The 22,696-nt window shown below is 41.7% G+C and overlaps 4 protein-coding genes across 9 annotated transcripts; 3 read left to right on the forward strand and 1 right to left on the reverse strand.

Annotated features, from left to right (window-relative positions):
• Positions 1-204: 204 nt before the first annotated feature.
• sdr42e1 (short chain dehydrogenase/reductase family 42E, member 1) lies at positions 205-2,642 on the reverse strand. Of its 3 annotated transcripts, none has more exons than XM_040134923.1 (3): positions 2,511-2,642; positions 1,992-2,068; positions 205-1,671 (listed from the first exon to the last, which is right to left on the reverse strand). In XM_040134923.1, the coding sequence occupies exons 1-3, from the start codon at positions 2,568-2,570 to the stop codon at positions 573-575; spliced, it is 1,236 nt and encodes a 411-aa protein (XP_039990857.1). In that variant the 5' UTR covers positions 2,571-2,642; the 3' UTR covers positions 205-572. The 3 variants fall into 3 exon arrangements, with proteins under 3 accessions (XP_039990857.1, XP_039990866.1, XP_039990875.1); XM_040134932.1 differs by having other exon boundaries at positions 2,246-2,623; XM_040134941.1 differs by lacking the exon at positions 1,992-2,068 and having other exon boundaries at positions 2,511-2,610.
• Positions 2,627-5,403, forward strand: LOC120794177 (arylamine N-acetyltransferase, pineal gland isozyme NAT-10-like). 4 transcript variants are annotated; one of them, XM_040134981.1, is made up of 4 exons: positions 2,627-2,777; positions 3,692-3,889; positions 4,384-4,986; positions 5,077-5,403. In XM_040134981.1, exons 2-4 carry the CDS (start codon positions 3,877-3,879, stop codon positions 5,259-5,261), a joined length of 801 nt encoding a protein of 266 aa, XP_039990915.1. In that variant the 5' UTR covers positions 2,627-2,777; positions 3,692-3,876; the 3' UTR covers positions 5,262-5,403. The 4 variants fall into 4 exon arrangements, with proteins under 4 accessions (XP_039990915.1, XP_039990906.1, XP_039990888.1 ...); XM_040134954.1 differs by having other exon boundaries at positions 2,632-2,777; positions 4,384-5,403; XM_040134964.1 differs by having other exon boundaries at positions 2,633-2,777; positions 3,692-3,817; positions 4,384-5,403.
• A 1,423-nt stretch (positions 5,404-6,826) lies between these two features.
• Positions 6,827-9,358, forward strand: cnep1r1 (CTD nuclear envelope phosphatase 1 regulatory subunit 1). Its single transcript, XM_040134192.1, has 6 exons — positions 6,827-6,958; positions 7,497-7,568; positions 7,849-7,922; positions 8,519-8,628; positions 8,826-8,880; positions 8,980-9,358. The coding sequence occupies exons 1-6, from the start codon at positions 6,868-6,870 to the stop codon at positions 9,019-9,021; spliced, it is 444 nt and encodes a 147-aa protein (XP_039990126.1). The 5' UTR covers positions 6,827-6,867; the 3' UTR covers positions 9,022-9,358.
• An 85-nt stretch (positions 9,359-9,443) lies between these two features.
• Positions 9,444-22,619, forward strand: heatr3 (HEAT repeat containing 3). The gene is made up of 15 exons (XM_040134178.1): positions 9,444-9,801; positions 10,203-10,375; positions 12,530-12,617; positions 13,114-13,214; positions 13,562-13,671; positions 16,276-16,416; positions 16,629-16,921; positions 18,878-18,968; positions 19,168-19,322; positions 19,614-19,696; positions 19,853-19,989; positions 20,221-20,309; positions 20,675-20,818; positions 20,888-21,064; positions 21,307-22,619. The coding sequence occupies exons 1-15, from the start codon at positions 9,661-9,663 to the stop codon at positions 21,418-21,420; spliced, it is 2,037 nt and encodes a 678-aa protein (XP_039990112.1). The 5' UTR covers positions 9,444-9,660; the 3' UTR covers positions 21,421-22,619.
• Positions 22,620-22,696: the final 77 nt, after the last annotated feature.

The raw sequence follows: 22,696 nt of genomic DNA on the forward strand, positions 1-22,696 counted from the left end.
CAGCAGGCCTGAGTAGATATGCTGTAGCCATTATAAATCAGGCTACTAAATCTTTATCAAGAGTCTATACCAATGAATGGATGTGTAATCCGGGTTTAATTTTAAAATGAGCTTGGTTGAAATTGTTTAAATTCGATAATCACAACAAATCCAGAATTTACTGACTTCAAAAATCAAACAAATCACATTTGAGAGGTAAGGCTTTATTCATTACAGTTTTCAGAACATTTTCTCGTAATACAGGGTAAAAGAGGTAGCATCTGACATAACATTTCTGAAAGGGACAACTATAGAATGGTGAAGTTAAAAAAATTAAAAGGTACTGAGGTTAGACGATTATATTCACATGGGTATTACAGTATCACAATGGAAGGTCCCCAAATAAACATGTTAATTCTGAGAAAACTTTTTGCTTTCTTCCACTTGGTCTTAGACAGCTGCCTGCACCTCTCAGTAATGACCATTTTGAAATAAAATGTGTAAATGGATCTTGACATATTAATACATGTAAACAACATGTAAAGTATATTTTGGAAATTTTGTCAGAATGTTTTTTGTGCTTTAGCTTCTCCTCAGCTGCCAACGCCTGGAAGAAAAGAGAGAACCACGGCGACAAAGGCAGCAAAAAACAGGGCGTCTAGTAGTAATCGACTGAGGACGGACCTGCGAGATATTTTGCCGTGGCCTCTGCATCTGAACCATTGGACAACCTCATCCAGGTTGTGCTCCTGGGGTTCATAACCGAGCTCCTCTTTAGCTTTCGCCATGCTGAAGTAATGCGTCACGCCAGTTTTATACACCTCTGTACGTGTCAGCAGTGGCTGGAAGTTATAGAAGGGGCCGATGAGATGGTGAATCATTTCTGTAAGAAAGGCAAAAAAGTAAATGAGATGGATAGGTAGACGTAGCTTGGGGAAGGGATAGCCCAGGCCCTCTACCAGAGGTCTGAAGAACTCAAAATTATTGACAGGCCTGCCGTCTGAGATGAAGTAGGCCTGGCCAGCAGAGCGGTGCTGCTTCCCTGAGGTCAGCGCCTCCGCAGCCAGCTTGTGTGCTGACACCAGGTTGTCCACGTGCACAAACTCCACCAGGCTGCTGGGTTTACCGTAAACAAACCTGAAGATCCCCTTCTCTATGTAGCCTACTATCCTGGGTAGGTGCCTCTGCTCTCCGGGCCCATAGATTCCTGCTGGACGCAACGCGCAGGTTCTCAGCACCCCGGAGTTGTCCTTCAGTGTTGTGCCATTAGCTTCTAGCACTGCCATCTCAGCCAGGGACTTTGTTCTGGAGTAGTGGTCGGGGTGAAGATGGAGAGGTAGATAAGGGAGGCTTTCATCGCCATTCTCTATCACTTGGCCTCCAAACACCACGTTGAAGGTGCTGGTGTAAACCAGCCTGGGCACTCCATGCTCAACACAGGCCTTCAAGACGTTCTGTGTGCCTTGAACATTCACCGCCTCAATCAGGTGACGGTTCAGCTGCTCTCGGCCAGACATGCCATAGGAGGCAATGTGGAATACACAATCCACAGCAGTTATGGCCCTCTCAACTTGTGCATAGTCACGTATGTCACCTTGCACAAACACAATGTCTTCCGGTGCTTCTTGGACCGGAGGGACTGTGTCAAACAGAATGACTTTGGCTCCTTTTTTATGCAGGGAGCAGGCCAGCCTGCGGGGGCAAACAAGTTATTAAATATGAATTTAAATCGCCATGTCTCTCAATACAAGTCCTTCATTTGAACTAAATAAAGTTGGAAATCTATGGAAAAAAAAAAACCCCCAACAATAATTGCATGCATTTCTGCTTTCAAATCTACCACAGCTCTGTGGTAGTCAAAGAGCCAATCTGGCTGAGATAACTGGTGCGATAACGCCACCTTGTTGTGGTGGAGCAGCGTGACAAGCACCGGGTAACTGAAATCACGAGGGTCACAGACTCAATGTTTATTTCGTTTTCTTGAGCAACAAACAACGTGGAATTCTTCTTACCGGTAACCAAAATAGCCACATCCCCCGGTTATCAAAAACGGGCCTGTACGTGCACTTTCCATTGCAGGAGGGCGAATCTGTGAGTTTACCAAAGCAATGATTATTAGTAGGAAAAAGAGGATTGGTGTTTAGGAAAGCAGACACAAAAGCGGCCTCGAACATGCGCAAAACGCTACAGTCACAAACCAAAAAAAAAAAAAAAAAAAGACGTTATGTCGTTACCTAACCGAAGGTCTGTTTGCTAGTTCACTAACCTTGCACTTGACTCATACAACGTTTTTATAGAATTAGCTGAATGCATTAACGTTATTTCTACGCGGACTATGTACCAACAAATGTCGAACTGTCTTTCAGACCGCCACACTTTTACTTTCCCGTCAGGTTTACTCAGCACGCCACATGCCTCGAACTATGCAAAGAAGTCGTGTGTCGCGACATGCGCGGGCAGTGCTTAAGAATTAAGTGCACGGCCTGTATCCGAAACTATGTGAGGTCCCGTATTCACTTTTCGGTACCAACCTCAACATAAGCCGTGCAGAAACCGTGCGAGGTACGGGGAAAAGGTCGAATATCGCTCATTCGAAAACTGTGCTACGGCACTGAGAGGAGAGCACCGGCGTGCACTTCCTGGGTCGGTGCCGTACGTGCTCCTGTTACGTAACTGTCGCCGTCGCTCTACAATTGGACGCGCCTCGGGACGGCCCGGATGCGTCGAGTGAGCGAGCGAGCGAGCAAAGAGGCAGAACACCGAGGGTTGGTGACACGACGGCGCTTTCACTGTGGAAGGTAAACATAATTTGATTATCCACAATTCTAGAATTGCCGAATAAGCAAGTGAAAGTCACGCTTTTCCTTTTGCAACAGTCGATTTCGCGAAGTGCTCGCAGAGCGATGTTTTTTTTTACTTTGAAAGTTGTACTCGAAAGTACTAATCTTACAAACGCTGTCCTCAAGTGCCCGGACACCAAAATGATGATTTACGGGATGCACCTTGTGCCCTCATAATAAAAGGGGAGTTCTTTTAAAAATGTTTTGAAGTACTAAACTATAGTATCGAATTTAGCCATAAAAAACAAACAAACAAACAAAAAAACAACAACAAACGGGCACATCTTATCATGTTTGACGGCAATATCCAATAATTACACTTTCCTCAACTTAATACCGCTTGCACTTTGTTATCTCCGTACTTTTTTTTTTTGCGTTTGATCTTATTGTGTTAAACCGTAGCACTGAAAAAACGCAATGTCGCTCCCCTTAAAATTGAACATTGTAAATCCCACCTTTCTACCTCGTGAAAATACTATCACATGCGTCATTTTTTTATTTTTATTTTTTATAACTGCAAAGACTATATTATGTCCAGGCGGGGTAGTGTCTGAATTAGACAACTCCCCTTTGACTGCGAGTGCATAAATTACGTATCAAAACACTCCTGCTGACCTGTACTTTATTCCCACCATATCATTTAAATGTACAATATATATATATATTCAACAAAATAAATTTCCTCTGTAAGCAGTGCAGATCGATAGGGTCCATATTGGCTTTCCTTTTTATTCCAGGATGAAAATTATTCAGAATGTGTGAATGTTAGAGCTCCGTCTAGCGGCGAGACCGAACAACTGCAGGTGACAATGTAACTGGAGGACAGCGAGGTCATGTTTTATTATCACCTTTGATCTGCCCCCACGCTACAGAGCCGCAGTGTTGCGTAAACGCCCGAGGCTAAGAGGTCCTGCTAAACGGCGGCCCGGGCCATTCGACGTAGGATCGAGGAATCAAAGGCTGCCGTGAACGACAGGGGCGGAACGCTGCTGAGGCTGGTAGGCAGGCGAGGCACCTGGGCGCCGCTTTGAGTTTTCTGCAGTGTCAGAAATGCGATATGATACGATCTGGTGAGCTGATGCTTACAACGTGTGCAGATACACTGCCCAGTGTTGGTTAAAGAAAATAGGAATAACGAGCTAGGGAGCAGCTGCAGCTCCTTCAGCTTGCAGCTCTTAAGAAAATAGGTTCCATAACTTTTCTTCCAGTTTGTTTTTTCTGTTTTGCCCGCCGGAATATGCATAAGTTAAACACTGCTTCTACGCACTTAATAAATAAATATAGGCTCGGTAATAAGTCTGTTAGCATTTTTGAGAAATGATTATGAGCAGTTGTCGTTGTGTTAAGCCTTAAAACATTTGACATGACTTCAAAATTAAGTGCATTGTAACCAGTGGATTGGTCCTTAAAATTCATTGGCACGCATATCCATTAATACTTTATAAAAAGTTTAATACGCTTTGATAATTTTTTTTATATATATATATAACAAACCCTTCAGTATGCCTTGAGTGTGGCTTATTACAAATTGACACCAATTCATGTGATTTGCTGCATTTTACAGGCAAGATGAATTTGGAGGAGTACTTCAAAAGAATTGCTTTCCATGGCTCATATGGAAAACTGGATCTTGAAACACTGAAGCTGATCCACAAACAACATGTCATGTCAATTCCATTTGAAAACCTCAGCATTCACTGTGGTGAGAGGATCTCCATGGACCTAGAGGTCATCTTCAATAAGATAGTGAGGCGTGATCGTGGAGGTTGGTGCCTTGAGAACAACTTTCTGTTTGGCTGGGTGCTGAGAGAAATGGGCTACAACACTACGACCTTGGGCTGCAGAGTTTTCAACAGTATCCTCAACGACTTTGGCCCTCTGGAATCTCATCTCATCAACAAGGTTGTCATTGAAGGAAAGTCTTACCTAACAGATGTAAGCTATGGGGTGTCTTCGCAAGTGTGGGAGCCCCTGGAGCTCATCTCTGGAAAGGACCAACGTCAGGCCGCAGGGGTCTTCCGTCTCATAGACAAGGGGGACGTCTGGGTGCTGGAGAAGACTGGTAGGAAGCCAGAAGTCGTCAATCCAGTTTTTGCCAACTCAAGCCTGGTAAACAGGAAGGAAACAAAGCAGATCGTCTGCTTCACCCTGGCGCCTCGAGATACAGGTCATTTCTTTGAGATAAACAACACACTTCAGACAGATCCTAATTCAATGTTCACCAATAAGTCCATCTGCTCTTTGCAAACACCCACAGGATTCAAAGCCCTGATTGGCTGGACCTACAGTGAGGTCACCTACAAACCAGAGGAAGGTGTTGATGTCATAGACATGAGGGACATACCAGATGATGAGATAGACCAAATTCTGGTGGAAAAGTTCAAGATAAAGCTGCACAACAAGCTAAAGCCTGTAAACAACAGAGCTTGGTACACACTCTGACAAACCACACATATTCTGTTTTTAAATTTCCCTTGAATGATGTTGATTTCGCAACTGACCAGGGAGAGCAGCTTGTGAAAGAATCATCTATTAACAATGTTTTGAATTCAATGTTTTGTACAATAAAAACTATGTAATTGTACCAGAACTGAGAGAAGTGAAAGAATGTTAAAAATAATAGGTTTCTCATTGACACTTTTCTCTCTGCGTAGCAATGTATATTTTAGTCACGTACCCCAGGATGCCAGGTTACAATTTGCAAAAAGGTGCTGGCTTTTCTGGCTGTACATGAAACATTATGCACAGAGTTATGAACTGATGAAACCACTGTTAATCTGTATGAGAATGTTGGACAGAGGAAAGTGTGGAGAAAAAAAAAGAAGAGCTCATGATCCAAGTCATAATAATACTAATAATATTAATACTTTGCTGTATTGAGTCATCCAACAAAGCAGTTTACTTTTGAATAGTCCTTAGTAGGAATTTTATATTAATCTTCCAAAAAAACAAAAAGGGTCTTTGTCCTACTAGAGGGAGTGAGTGGTAGGGGAAACCTTCAAGTTTGTTTTACTCTTCAGTAAGTCACTCGTCTTATCTGACCTGCTCTACTTGACTAACCAGGCAGAGCTGCTTGTTGAAAAATAATCAATTTTAATAATCAACAGTGGTTTGAATTTTTTGTACAATGTTAATGATGCCAAAATATAATGACTGAAAGGAGTAAAACTAAACAGGACTGCGTTATGCCATTTCATTCACTGCCACATTTGCAGGTCCAGAGCTGGAAAGTAATCAAGTACATTTAAGTCAAGCACCCAAGTATGTCTCAACAGTGTAAAAGCCAGGCTGACGTTTGCAGAGAAGTAGAGAAAGCTGCAAAGTTCTGAAATGAAATATAATGTACAGATTTGACCGAGGTTAATCTGCTGACTAGAGTGATGGAAAGCTGAAAATGTGATGAAGAAAAAGTAACAGGTGAAGGTGACTACTGTTAGCTCTAACTGATCACATTTATTTAGATGCTCTGTTAAACACCCTGAGGCAGGGTCAAGTGTTAAAGAACTCTGATGAGTCCTTGCCCAGTCACAATCCAACTCGCTCTTCAAGTTACAAATGTCATTATAACAATGTAATTCACGTGGTTTTACATAAATAAATAAAACCTCAAACATCAAGACTGTGTCCGACTGAATGAATATATATCCCCATCAACAATTCAGCCAAATGGCTTACAAACTGAAATGTCATAGCCAGTGCAAAGAGCATTCATGAATAAGCATATTTGAACTTGCATTTTTATTTTTTAAGGATAATTGTATAATTATTATCAATTTTCTTCTTAAACATTTTGGATGTTATTTGTCCTTTGGATGTCCGTTTGTAGTGTTATGTGCCACAAAAAAAGGGAGTGAGGGCTTTCTGAGGTCATGGAGATCTGCCAAGTATGGCTGACTTTAGACTGGCACCTTAGAAACCAGGTCTGGCAGACGCCCTGGTACGACCTGGACTAGTTAGTAGACCTGAGGGCGGCAGGCGGGATTTCGACTCTTTGTACTGCCCACTGTTTGGCGTACATCCAATCACGTTAGAGTTGAGCAAACAGCCAATGCGGATTGGTTTGTACGGCCTGTCCTTCAGCGGAGGGGAAGCAGTGGCACAGTCAACAGCAGACATGAATTCCCTGGAACAGGCCGAAGGTAACCAACTTAAATAATCTATTTTTTTTTTTAAATATCTGCCGATTCGTTTTATCCTCGTGGCTTTAATCACCTAAAGAATTCAAAACAAACGTCTTAAAATGCGATTTACAAAGCACGCTGCAAAGTTGAATTAGTTGGCTGGTCTGCTTTCCACACTTAGCATGTTTGCTAGCTTAACTGCCAGTAGACTTCCAGTCGTGCATTGTAGTTTCTAGAAAACACGTTTTCAGTAGTTAAGTGTGTTAGTTTCTGTCGTCCGGGACGTAGCTATATAAAAAGCTAAGTTTTGCCACCAGTCATAGTGACATGCTCAGTCTTTAAGTGAAATGTTACCAAACGTTTTGGATATTTAACAGCCGCAATCGATACGAACTGTGATGAGCTGTGCTTTAGAGCTGAGACTAAGATTAAGACTTAATATGTCGAGGAGGAGAGATAGCATTTAACAGGAATGAAAAGATGAAGTTGCAGTAGACCATACAGCCACGATACGAGGTCCAAATACATTGAAAAATAATGTGCCTGTTTGTTTCAGACCTGAAGGCCTTTGAGAGACGACTGACAGAGTATGTATCCTGCTTGCAACCTGCAACAGGCAGGTGGAGAAGTAAGTAACTGTTAGTGGTGACTGAAAATGTGGTGGCTCAAATGATGCATTTATTTGCCAAAATATATCAATATTATATGTATTTCTGATAGCTATCAAAGAATAGGTTCATGAGAACCCATCACTTCCTAAATACAGTATATGCAGGAGTTGGTGCTGACACAATAGCAGGTTAAAGACTCATTACCTGTTATCACCAGTGTTGAATCTGAAATGTACTGATGTGGTCAAACACATTTCATGTTGTTGAACTGGGTCTCATTCTCCTGTCTTGTTTCAGTGATTCTGATAGTGGTGTCTGTTTGTACGGCTACTGGGGCTTGGAACTGGTTAATAGACCCCGACACACAGAAGGTATGCATTAGAGGACAAGTGTGTCTAGTTGCACGTTTCTGGCTCAAAAACAGAATATACATTTTGTTCTTATTATTGGAAAATATAGCCGAGAGCAATAAACATAACAGTTGTTTTCCTAATGTGGGAATTCAAGCATTGAGACTATAAATGGTCATTCTACATTGAACAGTTTGGATAATTAATGTGGGTGAGATTCCAAGACACAGAATGCAGTGTGAATTGTTATGCTAGATTTTTGCATGTCCTTCCCACATTAAAATATGTTCCAAGGTAAGGAAGAAAAGTGACGTGACCCTTTAAAGATAGACATACTCAGACCCACAAACTGAGCTTTACGATTAAAAACGTGTCATTTTCAGGCTTGATTTGCTCTGCTATTTTCCTTTTGCCTAATATTTTTCTTTTACTCTACTAGATTGCTTAGCTGCTGTTGAATGATCAAATTTCTGGAGGAAGCTATTGATATATATATTTTTTTGTTCTAATATACCTAACTTTGATTTCCATAGCTAACTATAAATAAGATCTGTAAAAAGCGAAAGTTTTGTTATTGACTCAGTGATTGATGTTGCTTTGTTCCTCTTGTTCTGCAGGTCTCGTTCTTTTCATCACTGTGGAATCACCCCTTCTTCACCATCAGCTGCATCACTCTAATAGCTCTCTTCTTTGCTGGGATACACAAACGAGTTGTGGCACCATCAATGTATCCTTTGTCTGTTTCAGTTAACATGAAGTAGCCTGTTTTTGTTAGATTTACACATCACACATTCAACCTCAGCGGTTGACCAAAAAGTGCAGTAAATGCAGGAAATGTTTGGATCTTTGCACTTTTTATAGCTGATTCATTCCTGTTGACCTTTTTGGCTTCCTGGTTAACATCTTTGACCTTTGCCTCTTCAGTATCGCTGCTCGCTGTCGGACAGTTTTAGCAGAATACAACATGTCCTGTGATGATGTGAGTAATATTGTGACGTTTCAGGCAGTTTGAATTTATATAAAATTGTTAAAACTTGTATTATTGGCATTTTATTTATTTATTTTATTTTTTTTACAGACGGGGAAACTTATTCTCAAACCAAGACCGAACATCCAGTAACCAAAAGCTTGTGTGGGCTTTTCAGACAGTGTACCTGGTCTTGGCTGATAGCCACGGATCGCTCAGTGACTTGTGACCTCTGGGTGGTCAGATATTGTCATTGTGATGGAATACATTTAGAAGAAGGAAGAAAAGAACTGATAGGGCCTTTTAACAGTGTTGCTGTGTTGATTTCACAATTGAAGCTGCTGATCTGCTCACATAGTCTTTGATATGTTTTACTCCTTCAGTGTGAGTTCAGATGTGTTTATTTCTGTTTCTGATGTTAAGCATGTATTTTATCTAAATGTTTCTATTTTTAAAGTTATTTACCTAATAAATACTCCAGATGTGAAAACGTCTAATTTTTTCTTTAATTTATGTCTCATTGCATGTAAAGCCTCTGCCTGTGCTTCATTTGTAGTTTGTTGTAGACTGCCAAAACCACGCGTTTGCCTTTGCGTGGTTTTGCGACGCCCTCTCTGCTTTCTGTTAGCAACGAACCCTTTACGGCGTGGAGCAATCTTCCACATGGCCTCCGCCAACCCGACTGGAGCCGGAGTGTGTTTTTGAGGTTTTATAGCTAAGCCTGAGAGAACAAGCGGGGAAAAAACAAAAAAAAACGTTGCATGCGCCGGCCGCACTTTAATAAAAACCAAAATGGGTAAAAGTAGAACCACAAAATTTAAACGTCCGCAGTTCAGCGCGGTTGGGCTGCCGGTGAACGCTGTGAAGGAAGTGGACCCTGAGGAAGACGAGCACGGGGATGATAGTTGTCCAGCTGCGGAGTTGCTGGAGAAAGTAGGAGCACATTCTAGTCCTGTTTTCTCACTCAAATGACTTATTCGGTTACGATTATTTATGTCATTGCCTTGCAGAGTGCCTAGGCATTTAAACATTTCCATGGAACATCAAACACAGAGGGCAGCCTTTATTGGTATACCTGAGTTGATATTGAGTTTAGTAATGAAGAATAGCTTTTAATTGTGTGGTTATACTCCTCAGACTGTTATTTAGGCTTCTGCCGTACAGCTGTTAAGAATTAGTGTTGATAAATTTACATCTTTTCAGTCTAAATGAACTTGTATGTGCACATATGATGCCAGATTTTATGTAAACAGGCCAGTATATATCTATCTATATATAGATATATTAGATATATAATCATATATTAGTGTAATGTTTCATATATCTTCCCACAGTTGCAGAGTCCGAGTCCAGACGTGCGAGAGTTTGCGTGTGCCAGCATTTCTCGGGTGGTGCAGCAGAGCCAGACCATCCCCGGTTTCCTTCAGAGGGATGCTGTGAGGCGCCTCGGGCCCATGCTGATGGACAAAAGCCTGGCTGTCAGGGAGACTGCCACAGGAGCACTGCGGTGAGTCTGTAGTGAAGGGGTGTGGTGTGGTGTGGACTGCACCAACAGATCCGGGCTGTTGTCATTTGAATCAGATCCGGACCCATTTCCCCAAAGTAAAACTGAGCCCGTGACAAGTTTGTGGCAGCTGCTGCAAGGGACTTAACTTTTAACCAACGCAGAGGAGCAGGAGACCAACAATCTCATTCTGAAAAGGAGAGAATAGACAAAATGAAAATAGGGCTGCAACAATCATTTTCATTATCAGTTAATCTACCATTTATTTTCTCAATTAATTGCTTGGTCTACAAAATTTCAGCAAATATTTAAAAAGTCCAAGGCAACCTCTTTACGTCTCTTGTCTGACCAACAGTCCAAAACCCAAAGGTATTCAGAACAGAAATACGAGAAACCGGAGAAGCTGCAACCACAGAATCTTTGCCATTTTTTCCCCAAAAAATCACTTGAACAAGTAGTTGATTATAAAAGAGTTGACTGATTTACTTTGTGGCGATCAACCAATCAATTTATTGACTAATCGTTGCAGCTCTAAATGAAAATCATTAGATGGAGAAAAACTGAGTTTGTGACAAAGACATGTGAAGCACAGTGTGTTGACTTCCGTAAATGCAGGAATCTCTGACAGGAGGACATTACCCTGTTTTACACTAAAACATGCTATTTTTAATTATTTATATAATTGCTGTACCACCACGTTCAAAAAATTATTTGAAAGTATTCAGGAGGTTCGTGAATAGGGTTTTTCCTCACTGCAGACATTTTGGCATGTCATAGCGGGAAAAGCACAGGTCTGATTGGTAACATTGGTTAAAACCAACTTCACTCTATTTAGATGAACTAGGTCCAGGGTCCTGGTGTTGAACATGCTCTGCCTCGCTGTCATGGCTTATCGAGCCACCGTCAGTGAAGTTTGTTTCACCTGCGCTTGGCATGCTATGACCAGTCCAAATGTCTGCTGGGGGAAAAAGGGCTTATCGCGGGATCAATGCAAAATGTACTAAATTAGAAGTGCCTCCTCAGTCTAGTCAGCATCATCTAGTGCATGGGTGAGCGAGCATGTTGCATGTTACCGTGTTGCGAAGGCAGGAAAACCTGCCTGAAGGTAACTCCCTGTGGAGCCATGCTTTGCACGTGGGCCTAAACATGTCTGCCACAACTTTGACGCCATTCAACGTCGATCAGTCGCAGTATCAGTCAACAAATGTTGCAATATGCCAACAAAGGCAAGGAAGAAGACGGCGATCCAGCAAACACGGATGAAAACAGTGCACACTTTAAAATATCTTGTCAAAAAAATCAGCTTTAATATGTGAAAACAACTGTATTGATAGACCAGAAGTGTTGAAACTTTGATTTCGAATGTGGACAGCTTGCAAGTGTTGGCACAGACAGTGCAATACTTCAGTTAGAGAAGACAAAGTAAAAACCCAGTAACAAATGGAAGCACATAAAAACAAACCAAAAAGGTCACCTTAGGTTCAGATACAATACAGAGCACAATATTTCAGTCGATTTAGTTTTTTTTCATGAGGGATATTTCTGTTATTTCCCCAATCAAGAATACAGTCACTGTGGCATATACAGCATCATGGATATGTGCCACATAAGTATTTGTCATGTTGCTTCTACAGGGGGCGCCATGCTACAGTAAAAGGCTTGGATACAAGATGAGAGGAGGCTCTGTTGTGTTGTGGTTGTTGTTGCCTATTGGTGTATTGTTCAGTTTTACATTTGATTATTTTGATACTGTTTATTTATGTAGAAAACAGATCACATTTGCACATTAATTGCCTGTTAACTATTCTTAACCCCCCCCCCCCCCAAAATACAACGAACAAACATTTAATCAGTGTGATGATATTCTAAGCAGTCGCAACACAACAGTCGTCATGATCGGCACCATAATCCTCTACAGAGTCAACACTTGTTTTGGTACTAGAGTACATCCCTTACCCCTGTCCTGACTGTCCTCCAGTAAAACTTAAATCAGGTTCCATGTACTGGATATCAAAATAAGGCCGTTACCAACAGGGCATCTCCAGGCTCTCTCCCTCTTTCCCCCTCATACAAACACTAACACAAACAGCATCTCTGACAGTGAATCTCCTCCGACCGACTGATGAGTGTGCGTCTGGGACTGTTTCTCCCTGACAGGAATCTGAGTGCATGTGGAGGTCAGGAGGTGTGCGAAGACATGGTGAAGCACGATGTCATGACTCCTCTGACAGCACTGCTTAAAGAGGTGAGACTCCGCCACTGCTTTTAGCTCACTCCATCACTTCAGTTCCTCCTCATCAGCAGCTGTTACGGCCGGCTACGATATCTTCAGCAATTAGGTTTCATCCCAGAACAAAAATATTAGTGATTTGCTGGAATGGCTGCCCCCACACTTGAACGGACTGACTCCTGGGATCAAATTCAAGCTGAAAATATGTCCTGAGACAGAAACCCTACAAAATATGTCATCACTTACTTTTGTCATTTAGTTAGTTGAGTCTTATATAGAGTGGCACATGATGGCTGAGCAACGATCATTCCCAACATTAAACCTTGTGGATTTTTTAAAATCCAAAGGTCAAGTTCTTTATAAAAAAAAAAAAATTTCATGGCAGGTTACTTTTTGAACATTTTTTTTTGGTTGGATGATGGCATAAAAAAAGAAAAAGAAAAAAAAAGGTCATTCCTGTTTCACTTGTGGTTCTGTTGTCATCTGCAACACAGTGTTGTTTTCTCTCCAGTGCTGTGCCGGTTTTGAGAGCGCCGTCATGCAGATGAAAGACCAGAAGAATGCGGTGGAGGATGTAGCCAATGAAGCTGTGAACTTACTCTGGAATCTCTGGTGAGTCAAGATATTGTGCAAGCTGGTTCACAGCTGACAAGTATGTCTTTGAACCTTTCTATTTATCAAGGGATGGTATACTGAGAATGCAATTCACACCCTTGCTACTCCCTAATCCTCTGCTGTTGGCTAGTTAGCAGCTCATGAGGCTAGTAGGTTTCTAGTGCCTATTCTTATACAGTATACCTCACCCCGCGTTTCGTAGCTAGTCCAAAAAAATCGCAAGCCCACTTCTTGAATTTTGGTTTCTGCAACGGTTACTGACATCAGACCATAATTACTGACCCAATGATGCCGTGAATTCATTGCTTTTCTTACCTCCCTCTCATATTATGTTGTCGTGCCAGTGAGAACAGCAGCCAGGCGCTGTCTGTGTTCAACAAAGCAGGTCTCCTGGATCTGGTTGTCCAGTGTCTGGAGAGACACCCGCACAACGTGGAACTGGCCATATCTGCTGGTAGGACTAATTAATACACTTTTAATTGGTTGTGATGATTGATTTTATTCAATTAACGGTACATTTATAAAGGTCTGTGTTCGTCCTAGCTGGCCAGGATATATTATTCATGACCACCCTCAGTCTTCTGTCCAAATATCATGGCAGGACACACACAGTTCCATTACTGCCGGTATGGGGCCCGTTGCCACAAAAGTGATTGCACCTCCAAGCAGCACTGACATTTAGATCCTCGTTAACACCAACCTGTGCATGTACATGGCCATTAATTTGACTTCTGGATCAACCAGCTCTGGTAGTTATTAGGCCAGTTCCACCAGCTGTGAACAATGAAAGACAGACTGATTCACATGGACGTGCTCAGCTATGGGCAAACATAATAAAACATGTTTTTGGTACTTTAAACAATTTAACTGCAAGATCCAATTAAATTTGTGTCAGCTGGCAAGAATGAAAACTGAATACCATTGACCCCAACATTAAAGTCAGGCCCCCTTTACATGCTGTCTTTTACTTCAACATAAGTAGAAATTTCTTGTTACATCCCGACTATTGTAAAATCATATCAGTCCAATACAATGTGAAATTCTTTTGTAAATTTGTTGCTATTTCTTGCAGGACGGCAACATTCCGGCTCCGTACTCTCAAAAGAGTAGTTTGACATTTTGGGGAACATGCTTGTTCGCTGTCCTGCTGAGAGTTAGATGAAAACATTGGTACCCCTCATGTCTGTGTGTTAAAATGATGCCAGATCTAGCAGGCGAGCAAAAAGTAGTTGGGCACATAACCCCCTGACAAAACCAAAGTGTGCCGTTTTAAGTTTCAGCGAAGGTACGGATTCAACAGAGGGATATAACTGGTTAATTAGTAAGACCACGTCTATAACTGTAGGCTACCCAAACATCAGGTCAATTTATGAAAACAAGATGCCAGTAAATACAGTCAGAAAAAATAAGAGAACCTGAAATACTCAATGCAATATTTTTCTATCTTCTGGTGATTCTCTCCAGTAACCTATATCTTCCAAAGATTACACTTATAGCATATGATATTATTACTATTATTATTAATAATATTTTTAGACATTATGTGTGTGGTGGGAAAGCCTTTTGGTGTGATGATAATGTGTAAATGTTGCAGACAGCTCTGTAATGTTTGAGGCTGGTAACAGAAATGAACTTGCAATGTGTGGAACGGTCATTGACATTACATATAGATGGGTGACAAGTTAAAGGAAAAGCCAACATAAAGTGTCTTCGTAAGTTGTTGGGCCACTACCTGCCGCCAGAACAGCTTCAAAGCTCCTTTGCATTGACTCTGCAAATCTCTGGAACTCTACCGGAGGGATAATCACCCTTCTTCCAAAAGATATTCCTTTATTTGGGGATTTGATGATGGTGGTGGAGAGCGCTGTCTACCACGTCGGGCCAAAATCTCCCATAGGTGTTCGATTGGGTTGAGATCTGGTGACTGCGAAGGCCGTAGCATATGATTAACATTATTTTCATACTCATCAAAATATTCAGTGACCCTTCGTATGGATGGGGGCATTGTCATCCTGGAGGAGACCACTCTTATCAGGATAGAAATGTTTCATCATAGGATAAAAGTGATCACTCAAAACAACTGTGTATTGATTTGCAGTGACCCTTCCCTCTAAGGGGACAAGTGGGCCCAACCCCTGCCAGCAAAATGCCCCCAACAGCATAACAGAGCCACCAGAGCTCCTCACTGTAGGGGTCCAGCATTCAGGCCTGTACCGTTTTCTTGATGTACGCCACACATGCACTCGCCCACTTGCCGAGAACATGGTGAAGGATGACTCATCTGACCATATCACTTTTTTCCACATCTCTGTAGACCAGTGCTTGTGGTTTTTTCACCACTGAAGTCTCAAATGTGCATTGATCTTTGCAATGAGGGCTTTATGCACCGCAACCCTGCTATAATATCCCTCTCTGTTTAATTGTTGACAGACTGTTGTTGCTGACAGTCTGATCACGTCCTGCATTGACATTCTCAGTCACCTGAGGAAGAGTTGCTCTACTGTTTTTTCTAACATATTGCACTAATGCACGAGCATCACCGTTATCAAATGTGCGCTGCCTACCACAATTTCTGATCCTATTTACTGACGTCTTTCTCATAAATCTACATGCAGATGTCGCTTTAGTCACTGTTCCTATTGAAACACCAGCCAGTTGAGCAGTCTTTGTGACTGAAGCTCCTGCCACCTGTGCCCCAACAATGAACCCAATGAACCCCCAAAGTCACTGAGATCTTTTCCTCTTGTCATCTTGATACAAAATCAGACTCAACTGGGCCTGCTCGGCATTTTTCTACACGCCACAGAGCATGACTGGATGTTAATTGCTTAATTGTACCATGCTGTGCACCTGTGTGGAAGTATCTGCATTTGCTATGTTTCTCCACTCATTTATTCAGGTTTTTCCTTTAATTTCTCACCCGTCTGTAGGTCCTAAATTAGCTATTACTGTATAGACACTGTAACAAAGACCTCAGACCTAACCCTCTAACTGATTTTGTTTCTCAAGTTTGGGAAAGCAGTTTTAAAGAAAATGTATCCTCTCTGTGTTCTCCCAGCCCACTGCTTGCACACTGTGACTGAGGATAACCCGGAGCTGCTGTGTAGCATGAACACTGCAGTGCTTGGCGCCCTGGAGAACGTGCTGCGCTCATCTCAGCCAAGCATGGCACACACTCTCCTCAGGACTCTGGCTGCAGGTACAATTTTTGACTTGTCATGTCTTTTTTGTTCTAAATTGTTCGAAGCAGCTTTCCACAATACACAAGTCTAAAGGGACATTTAAAAAGTCCTCTGTGAACCAAAGTTGCTGTTAATTTTAAGATAGAAACACAGCACTTGATAGATACTGTGAGTGAAATGTTATTAATATCCCTTCCTAAGTCCTAACTCTTTCCGCTGTGTCACTCAGGGACACTGTGGAACATGAAGGGCAGCCTGCCCGCTGCCCGTCAGGCCCAGACTCTCAACGCTGTAGTGGCCACCTTGTCACAGTGCCTGGATTATGACGCGGGTACACTCATACCTGACCTCATACAAGCGGAAGAGGTTTGTCACAGAAACGCACCGACTGTGACAGACACCGAGGACCAGGCCGCAGGAGAGCTCGCTGTGGAGGAGCTGGACGAGGAGGAGGAGGCACCTAAACAGAAGAGGAATGGAAAAGTTGTGAAGGTTGATAACGACTTCTCCGACCTCCTGCCTGTAAGTGGTGTCTCTGATATAGTACGCTATATGCTGCTGTTTCTCGTTGTGCATGCAGAAAGCTATGTGCCACGCTGGCCATACATGTTGACCTCTGAACAAAGTAAATCACATTTGTCAGAGAGATTAAGAACCCTGCTCCATTGTCAGTTGCACATGTTGTTAGAGCAGAACTGATAAATTGGTCGGGCTGATACATTGACTGGTATTAACTTATTGCAGATATATCGCTATCTGTGAATATATACCCTGATGAAGGACAAGAAGTTGCAGTACAGAAATGCCAAAGTTTGAGTATAGTTTAGAAACAGCATTTCCATTACATAGTTTTTCCACCAGTGAGCGCTGACAAGTTTATTATTGAACTGTAAAATGTCTTGCTCAGTACATGTTGTGGTCACAGTACTTGAGAAAACAAAAATTTAAGGTATCCTTATCAAAAAATGTGTGTTTACTCAAACGTCAGTATTGCGTCAAAAATGCAGTAAAATTCAGTATTATCAGGTTAAGACCCAGAATCGTGTATAGAGGCATTCATGCTCAAATTTTGGTCTTAGTTGCATCAAAATGTTTGCATAATTTTGCCCTTACTCTCAGAATTAACAATAAGTGCCATTCATACATGCTCCCAAGTGTTACTCTGTTTCATTTAAGTTTGAAAGAAAACACATACATAAATTACAGAATAAACCAATTCCATATGTTGATATTGTTGACATAACTGTAAGTGAAAAGTCTAATTTAAGCTTTCCTCTTGCATGGTACAGTATATTACAGCATATACTGTACGATGGATACAATGAATGACGGGAAGTCTTAATCATGACAAGGCGTGTGTGAAGCTGTGATGCAACCATGACACACCACCTTTTGGAGGCTTGCTATTGGCTGAGTCATTGCTTGAGGGGGGGCATTTTGGATAGATTGAATTGTGTTCACTTTGGAGTCACTGTATTCAGCGCTTAAAAATCACACTTAAACTTAATTAAAGTTACTGAAAGTTCGCTTCTTTATAGAACATTTCTAAGAAGTGCTACTTTTTACTGAGAATTTTTAGACTCATAAGTCAAAGTTTCGGACCGTTCTAAAGATTTCACTCATTTCTCAGGACTTTTATACACAGTGGATTCTTTAAAAATCCGTAAACACATAATATGTCACAACATATAACTATAAATTGTCATAAATGATATTATTACCAAAAATAGATTGCCAGGGCCCTTGTGGATCGACAATATATGAGTAAAAAAAAAATTACCCTTAAGTGCTGTAAATGTTAGATGACACGTCTGTGTTCATGGGGAGGAAGGGATGCAGTTTTGTCTTTTGGAGGCACATGTTAATGCCAGGTGAAAAGGTGGCGTATGAGTCCTCCAGGAGTGCGAGCAAGACTGACAGGGCAGACAAACTGTCGGCTTCAGGGGAGCAGATTAGGGACACTCAGCAAGGTTCAACTGGGGACCAGCTTCTGGCTTCCACCACGCTGACAGTCCCCAGTTCTGACCTCGGCGAGACAGAGCTGTCCCTCTCAGCTCAGTCACAGCCAGAGCCCCAAGATTGCGGGTGACATTCATGGTGACGTTCCAAAATACCCCCCAATATCAAGGGTTATGCAATGGGGTTTTGCTTTTCGCTTTTTTAGTTTTGTTATGCTTTTTTTTTTTCTTTTCTTTTTTTTTTTCTAGTTTATATAAACACACACAGACATTGCTGTAAGCAGTGCAATGAATAAACAAGCTCCACTTAAACCTCGCTCTTTCTTCAGAAGTGACACCCTTGAAGCAGGTTTTCCCTAGCATCCCAGTTGAAAAAGTGCAACTGGACATGTTTGATTACAACTGTAGAAATACAACTCTTCGCTGTGGTGGGCAGCTGAACTCAGACTGGGTGATAACTGTGCTAACAGTCATCGTTTTGGTAGGATGTTGACTCACATGGCTGCTTGTTTTTGTCCAGAGGGGCAAGGAGGAGCTGAGGGAGGCAACGGCCTTGCTGACAGCCCAGCAAACGTCCTTAGAGATCATCGTCAACATGTGCTGCTCTGACGGTGAGTGTTGTGGCCATGGACAGCAGTGCTGACCCCAGGCACTTTTCATCAACATTATTTCCACTGACATGGCTACCCAGTATGTGTTTGTCTATCAGAAAAGCTATTATAACAAGAAATACATGTAAGTTCATCTTGAGTGCCTAGAGATGCCCTTTGTTGTTCTTGATCAAGTGTGTGTGTGTGCGTGCCTGTTAAGACCCATCTGACGACGAGTGGGAGGAGGAGTCGAGCAGCGATGAAAGCGACATGGGTCCGGATGGTCTTTGTGACGGAGTCTCCAATCTTATGTCTCCACTGTGTTTGTCAGCTGAAGTTCACGGGGCCTTAATCAACCACAGCATCCCTGAAAAGGCAAATACCCGTCTGCTTCATCAACAACGTCTCACCTCACAGTCAACATCGCAGTGTCAGAAACTTAAGAGAAGCATGTGAACGTAGTAAAACTGTTAGTGTACTGCTGTAATTCCTCACCTAAAATGTGGTTCTAATTCTCCAGTGAATCCCAGCCATCTTCTACCCTAGGCTGAACAGACTGCATTATTTACCTGTTCAATTTAATAGAGATCTGCCTTTCACTTCTGAAACCACAATAAATGGTATAAGTATGGTTCGTAGTAATATCTTTTTATCTCTTGATTCAAGGTTCTCAAAAAGACTGGGTTCCCCAGAACGGAAGCCATGGATGTGTGCCATCAAAATCCCTCCTGGAGAAGCCTGATAAAAAAGTAATCCTCTCACTTTACATCTTCTCTTGAGAGTCGCTGTGTGATCTAGATTTGTTTAACGCACCTTGTATAGTCAATCTCGGCGAACATCTTCATGCAAATTTCGTTGATACAGCTTTGCGTGAAACGTCCTAACAAAAGGTATCTTTACTTTAGGATGCAGCGCGTACAGTCCCGGGCTCTGACGTGCCTCCATAGCATCCTCTCCACCATGGACGCAGAGTCTCTGGGAGGACCAGCAGCCCTGCAGGGAGCAGCACAGCACCTGTCCACACTGGTTTTTGGTGCAGCAGGTCTCACATTTATGTCATATTATAGTAATACGGCGGATACACTGTAGGTCATGTTTAGTATTCCTTTTTTTACTTTTATTTTTTGTTAAAATACAAATTGACATAGGCAAAAGACTCACATTTCTAGATTTGGAATATTCCTAGAAGCATCAGGTGCAGCAGTATAGAGTTGCAGTATTGAAGCATCTAATACATCTGCTAATTGTGCACTATTTTCCTTCTTGTTTTCAGAGATACCCAAAGATGAAGAGTTCCTCGAGGCTGTCATCAGCGCGATGCGGTCTCTTTTACTGATGATTGCCTCCAAAAATATCCCCCAGGTACAGAATACACCACAGCTTCCGCTTTTCCTCTGGTGTTTTTAAACATATACATTATTTGGCCTTTTTTTTTTAAAGGGGTTTCTCTAGTTGGTATTGCACTTCCATTAAGCTGGAGCTCTCACAAGAGAAAGATTTTAAAGCGTGCTCAAAATCTATGCAGCTGAGGCTGAGATATCCTGACTTTTATGAGCGCCCTTTAACTTTGGTTCCATGTTTGTTGACAGTGTTGACTGAATAAATACAGAGGCAACACAGAAATTAGGCTTTGTATTCCTGTCATAAAATCTACTGCCAGTTCACGCTAAACACTGTGGACCATGTTAATGTTGGACAGCTCAATATCTGTGTTTTGTTTTTCTCAGTGTATGACCCCCCAGCAACTGATGAGCCTGAGCGAAACGGCCACCCGCTGTGATGTTGTCAGTGTGAGGGTCAACGCCGTCGCCATTCTTGGCATCACTGGCAGCACATTAGCCAAAGAGAAAGGCACTGCTGAAATCCTTCAGGTATAATTTTTCTCCCTCTTTCTTCTTTTGGAATATTTGGTCTTCCTCTAAGAAAGTCTGCTCCTACAGATGATTGGAAACGCCTTGCTTCAAGTTGCCACAAGGGATGCCGACCTGGTTGTGAACGGAGAAGCCCTCGACGCCTTGTTTGATGTATTTGCGGATGGAAATGAGGCGGAGACGGCTGCTAAAAACATCCAGTTATTACCTGCACTGAAAGCACTTCAGCCTGTCTTTAAGGCCAAGGTACCAGAGATGAATTTCTTTTTCCTGAAAACTGTTCTTGCTGAATCTTCAACATTTCTCTCCAATTGCATGTAACTTTTTCCAATTGGATTATTAACCCATGCCTCCCAACACCGCACATTTGTTTCTCCTCTTTGTAATTGCTATTATTATTTACAGCAGGCTTTCATGTTATCTTTCCAATAAGTTCTGAAAATCCTTTTTCCCCCTTTAAAAAACAATATATGTTCTTTTTCTACTAGATTCGTAAAGAGGGAAGAGGCAAGTACAGCCCTCAGCAGCTGTGTGTGCTAGACAACATCAAAGTCAACCTGAGAAGATTCATTGGTTATCTGGAGAAGGTGGTGAAAAAATGAGGATTTTTGGTGCTTCACATTGCGATCACTTGAACCTGAATGGTTTGGGCGGATACTGTACGCTAGCAGGAGCATAGAATGAAACCATGTGGTTGTGAAACCATCAAGTATTTATTATGTTGGTAGGAAACCATTTGCTAATGCGTGGTTTCAATGTTTATATTCACCAAATAGATTTATTATTTTAATTAGTGATGTGAAAGTTTATTTGTTGTGAAGAAAGAAGGGTTGGATTGAATAATTATTAGTTACTGTGTATTGCAGTAAAGAGGGTTTTTTTTTTCTACATTCAACTTAAAATTATTTTCAGACTTGAATATGAATGTTTTCATGTCCCCCAGTAACATTTGAATAGAACAGGTGTGGTGAGCTGACGGCAGGTTTCAACATGGGTACCATTATTTTAGCCCCGTATTTCAATGGGCTAAACATTCAATGTTTTGCAGTTCTGCTGGTTCTGACAAGGGGTAGGAGGCAGAGCTATTAAAAAATGCCCCTTATAAGAGTGATTTGAATATCAGCTACTATATTTTGCTTTCTGGAATCATTTTGTTAAGCAATTGGCTTGCCTAAGAGAAACCAAATGACTGTCATTTCAGTAACTTAATAAGCTGAAAGGGTTTGAAACGGTCACTCTCAAGGTTAGGATAAGACTACAGTGTATTAAAACACATTTTAGCCTTTAGAAATGAGCACATATTCTCTACCTCTGCCTCTCTGTGCGTCCTCCAGCTCCAATGTGTTAGTATTAATTGCACTCTGCAAATTGTTACCTTGATGTATAGAGTGGTAGCTGCTTTTGCAGTGGTAACCTTGTGAACGTTGCTGTCTGCAAGTCACCACTGTAGCCAGCTTTCTACTGAGAGTATTCGTCTCAGTAACTTGAATAAATAAAAAAAAAGAAAATTGCATCACTAAAGCCAATTAAGTCATAATGAGCAGTCAGCATCCAGAATTGCTGCTATAACTGACAATCTTGTTCCACAACACAGCAGGTTTGAAATAATGTAAATCCAGGATAGCGTAATCTGTTTTGGACCTGATTCATTTATATCATGTCGACTCCTCAGCTTTCTTGGTTTGGGTTTCCGACAACTTTTCAGGGGAATAAAATAAAGATTCAAAGATACATTTAAGGGAGAATATGTCATCAGGCTATGGATGACCACCTGTTTTGAAATAAATCCTGATTTATTATAGTGTTCGTCTCTTTTTTTGCATTGCATGACAAACTTCTGTATTATTATGTCCTGGGATTTTTATTTCTCCAATCAAA

This window comes from Xiphias gladius, chromosome 1, assembly GCF_016859285.1.
Source record: "Xiphias gladius isolate SHS-SW01 ecotype Sanya breed wild chromosome 1, ASM1685928v1, whole genome shotgun sequence".
Lineage (NCBI taxonomy): Eukaryota > Metazoa > Chordata > Actinopteri > Istiophoriformes > Xiphiidae > Xiphias > Xiphias gladius.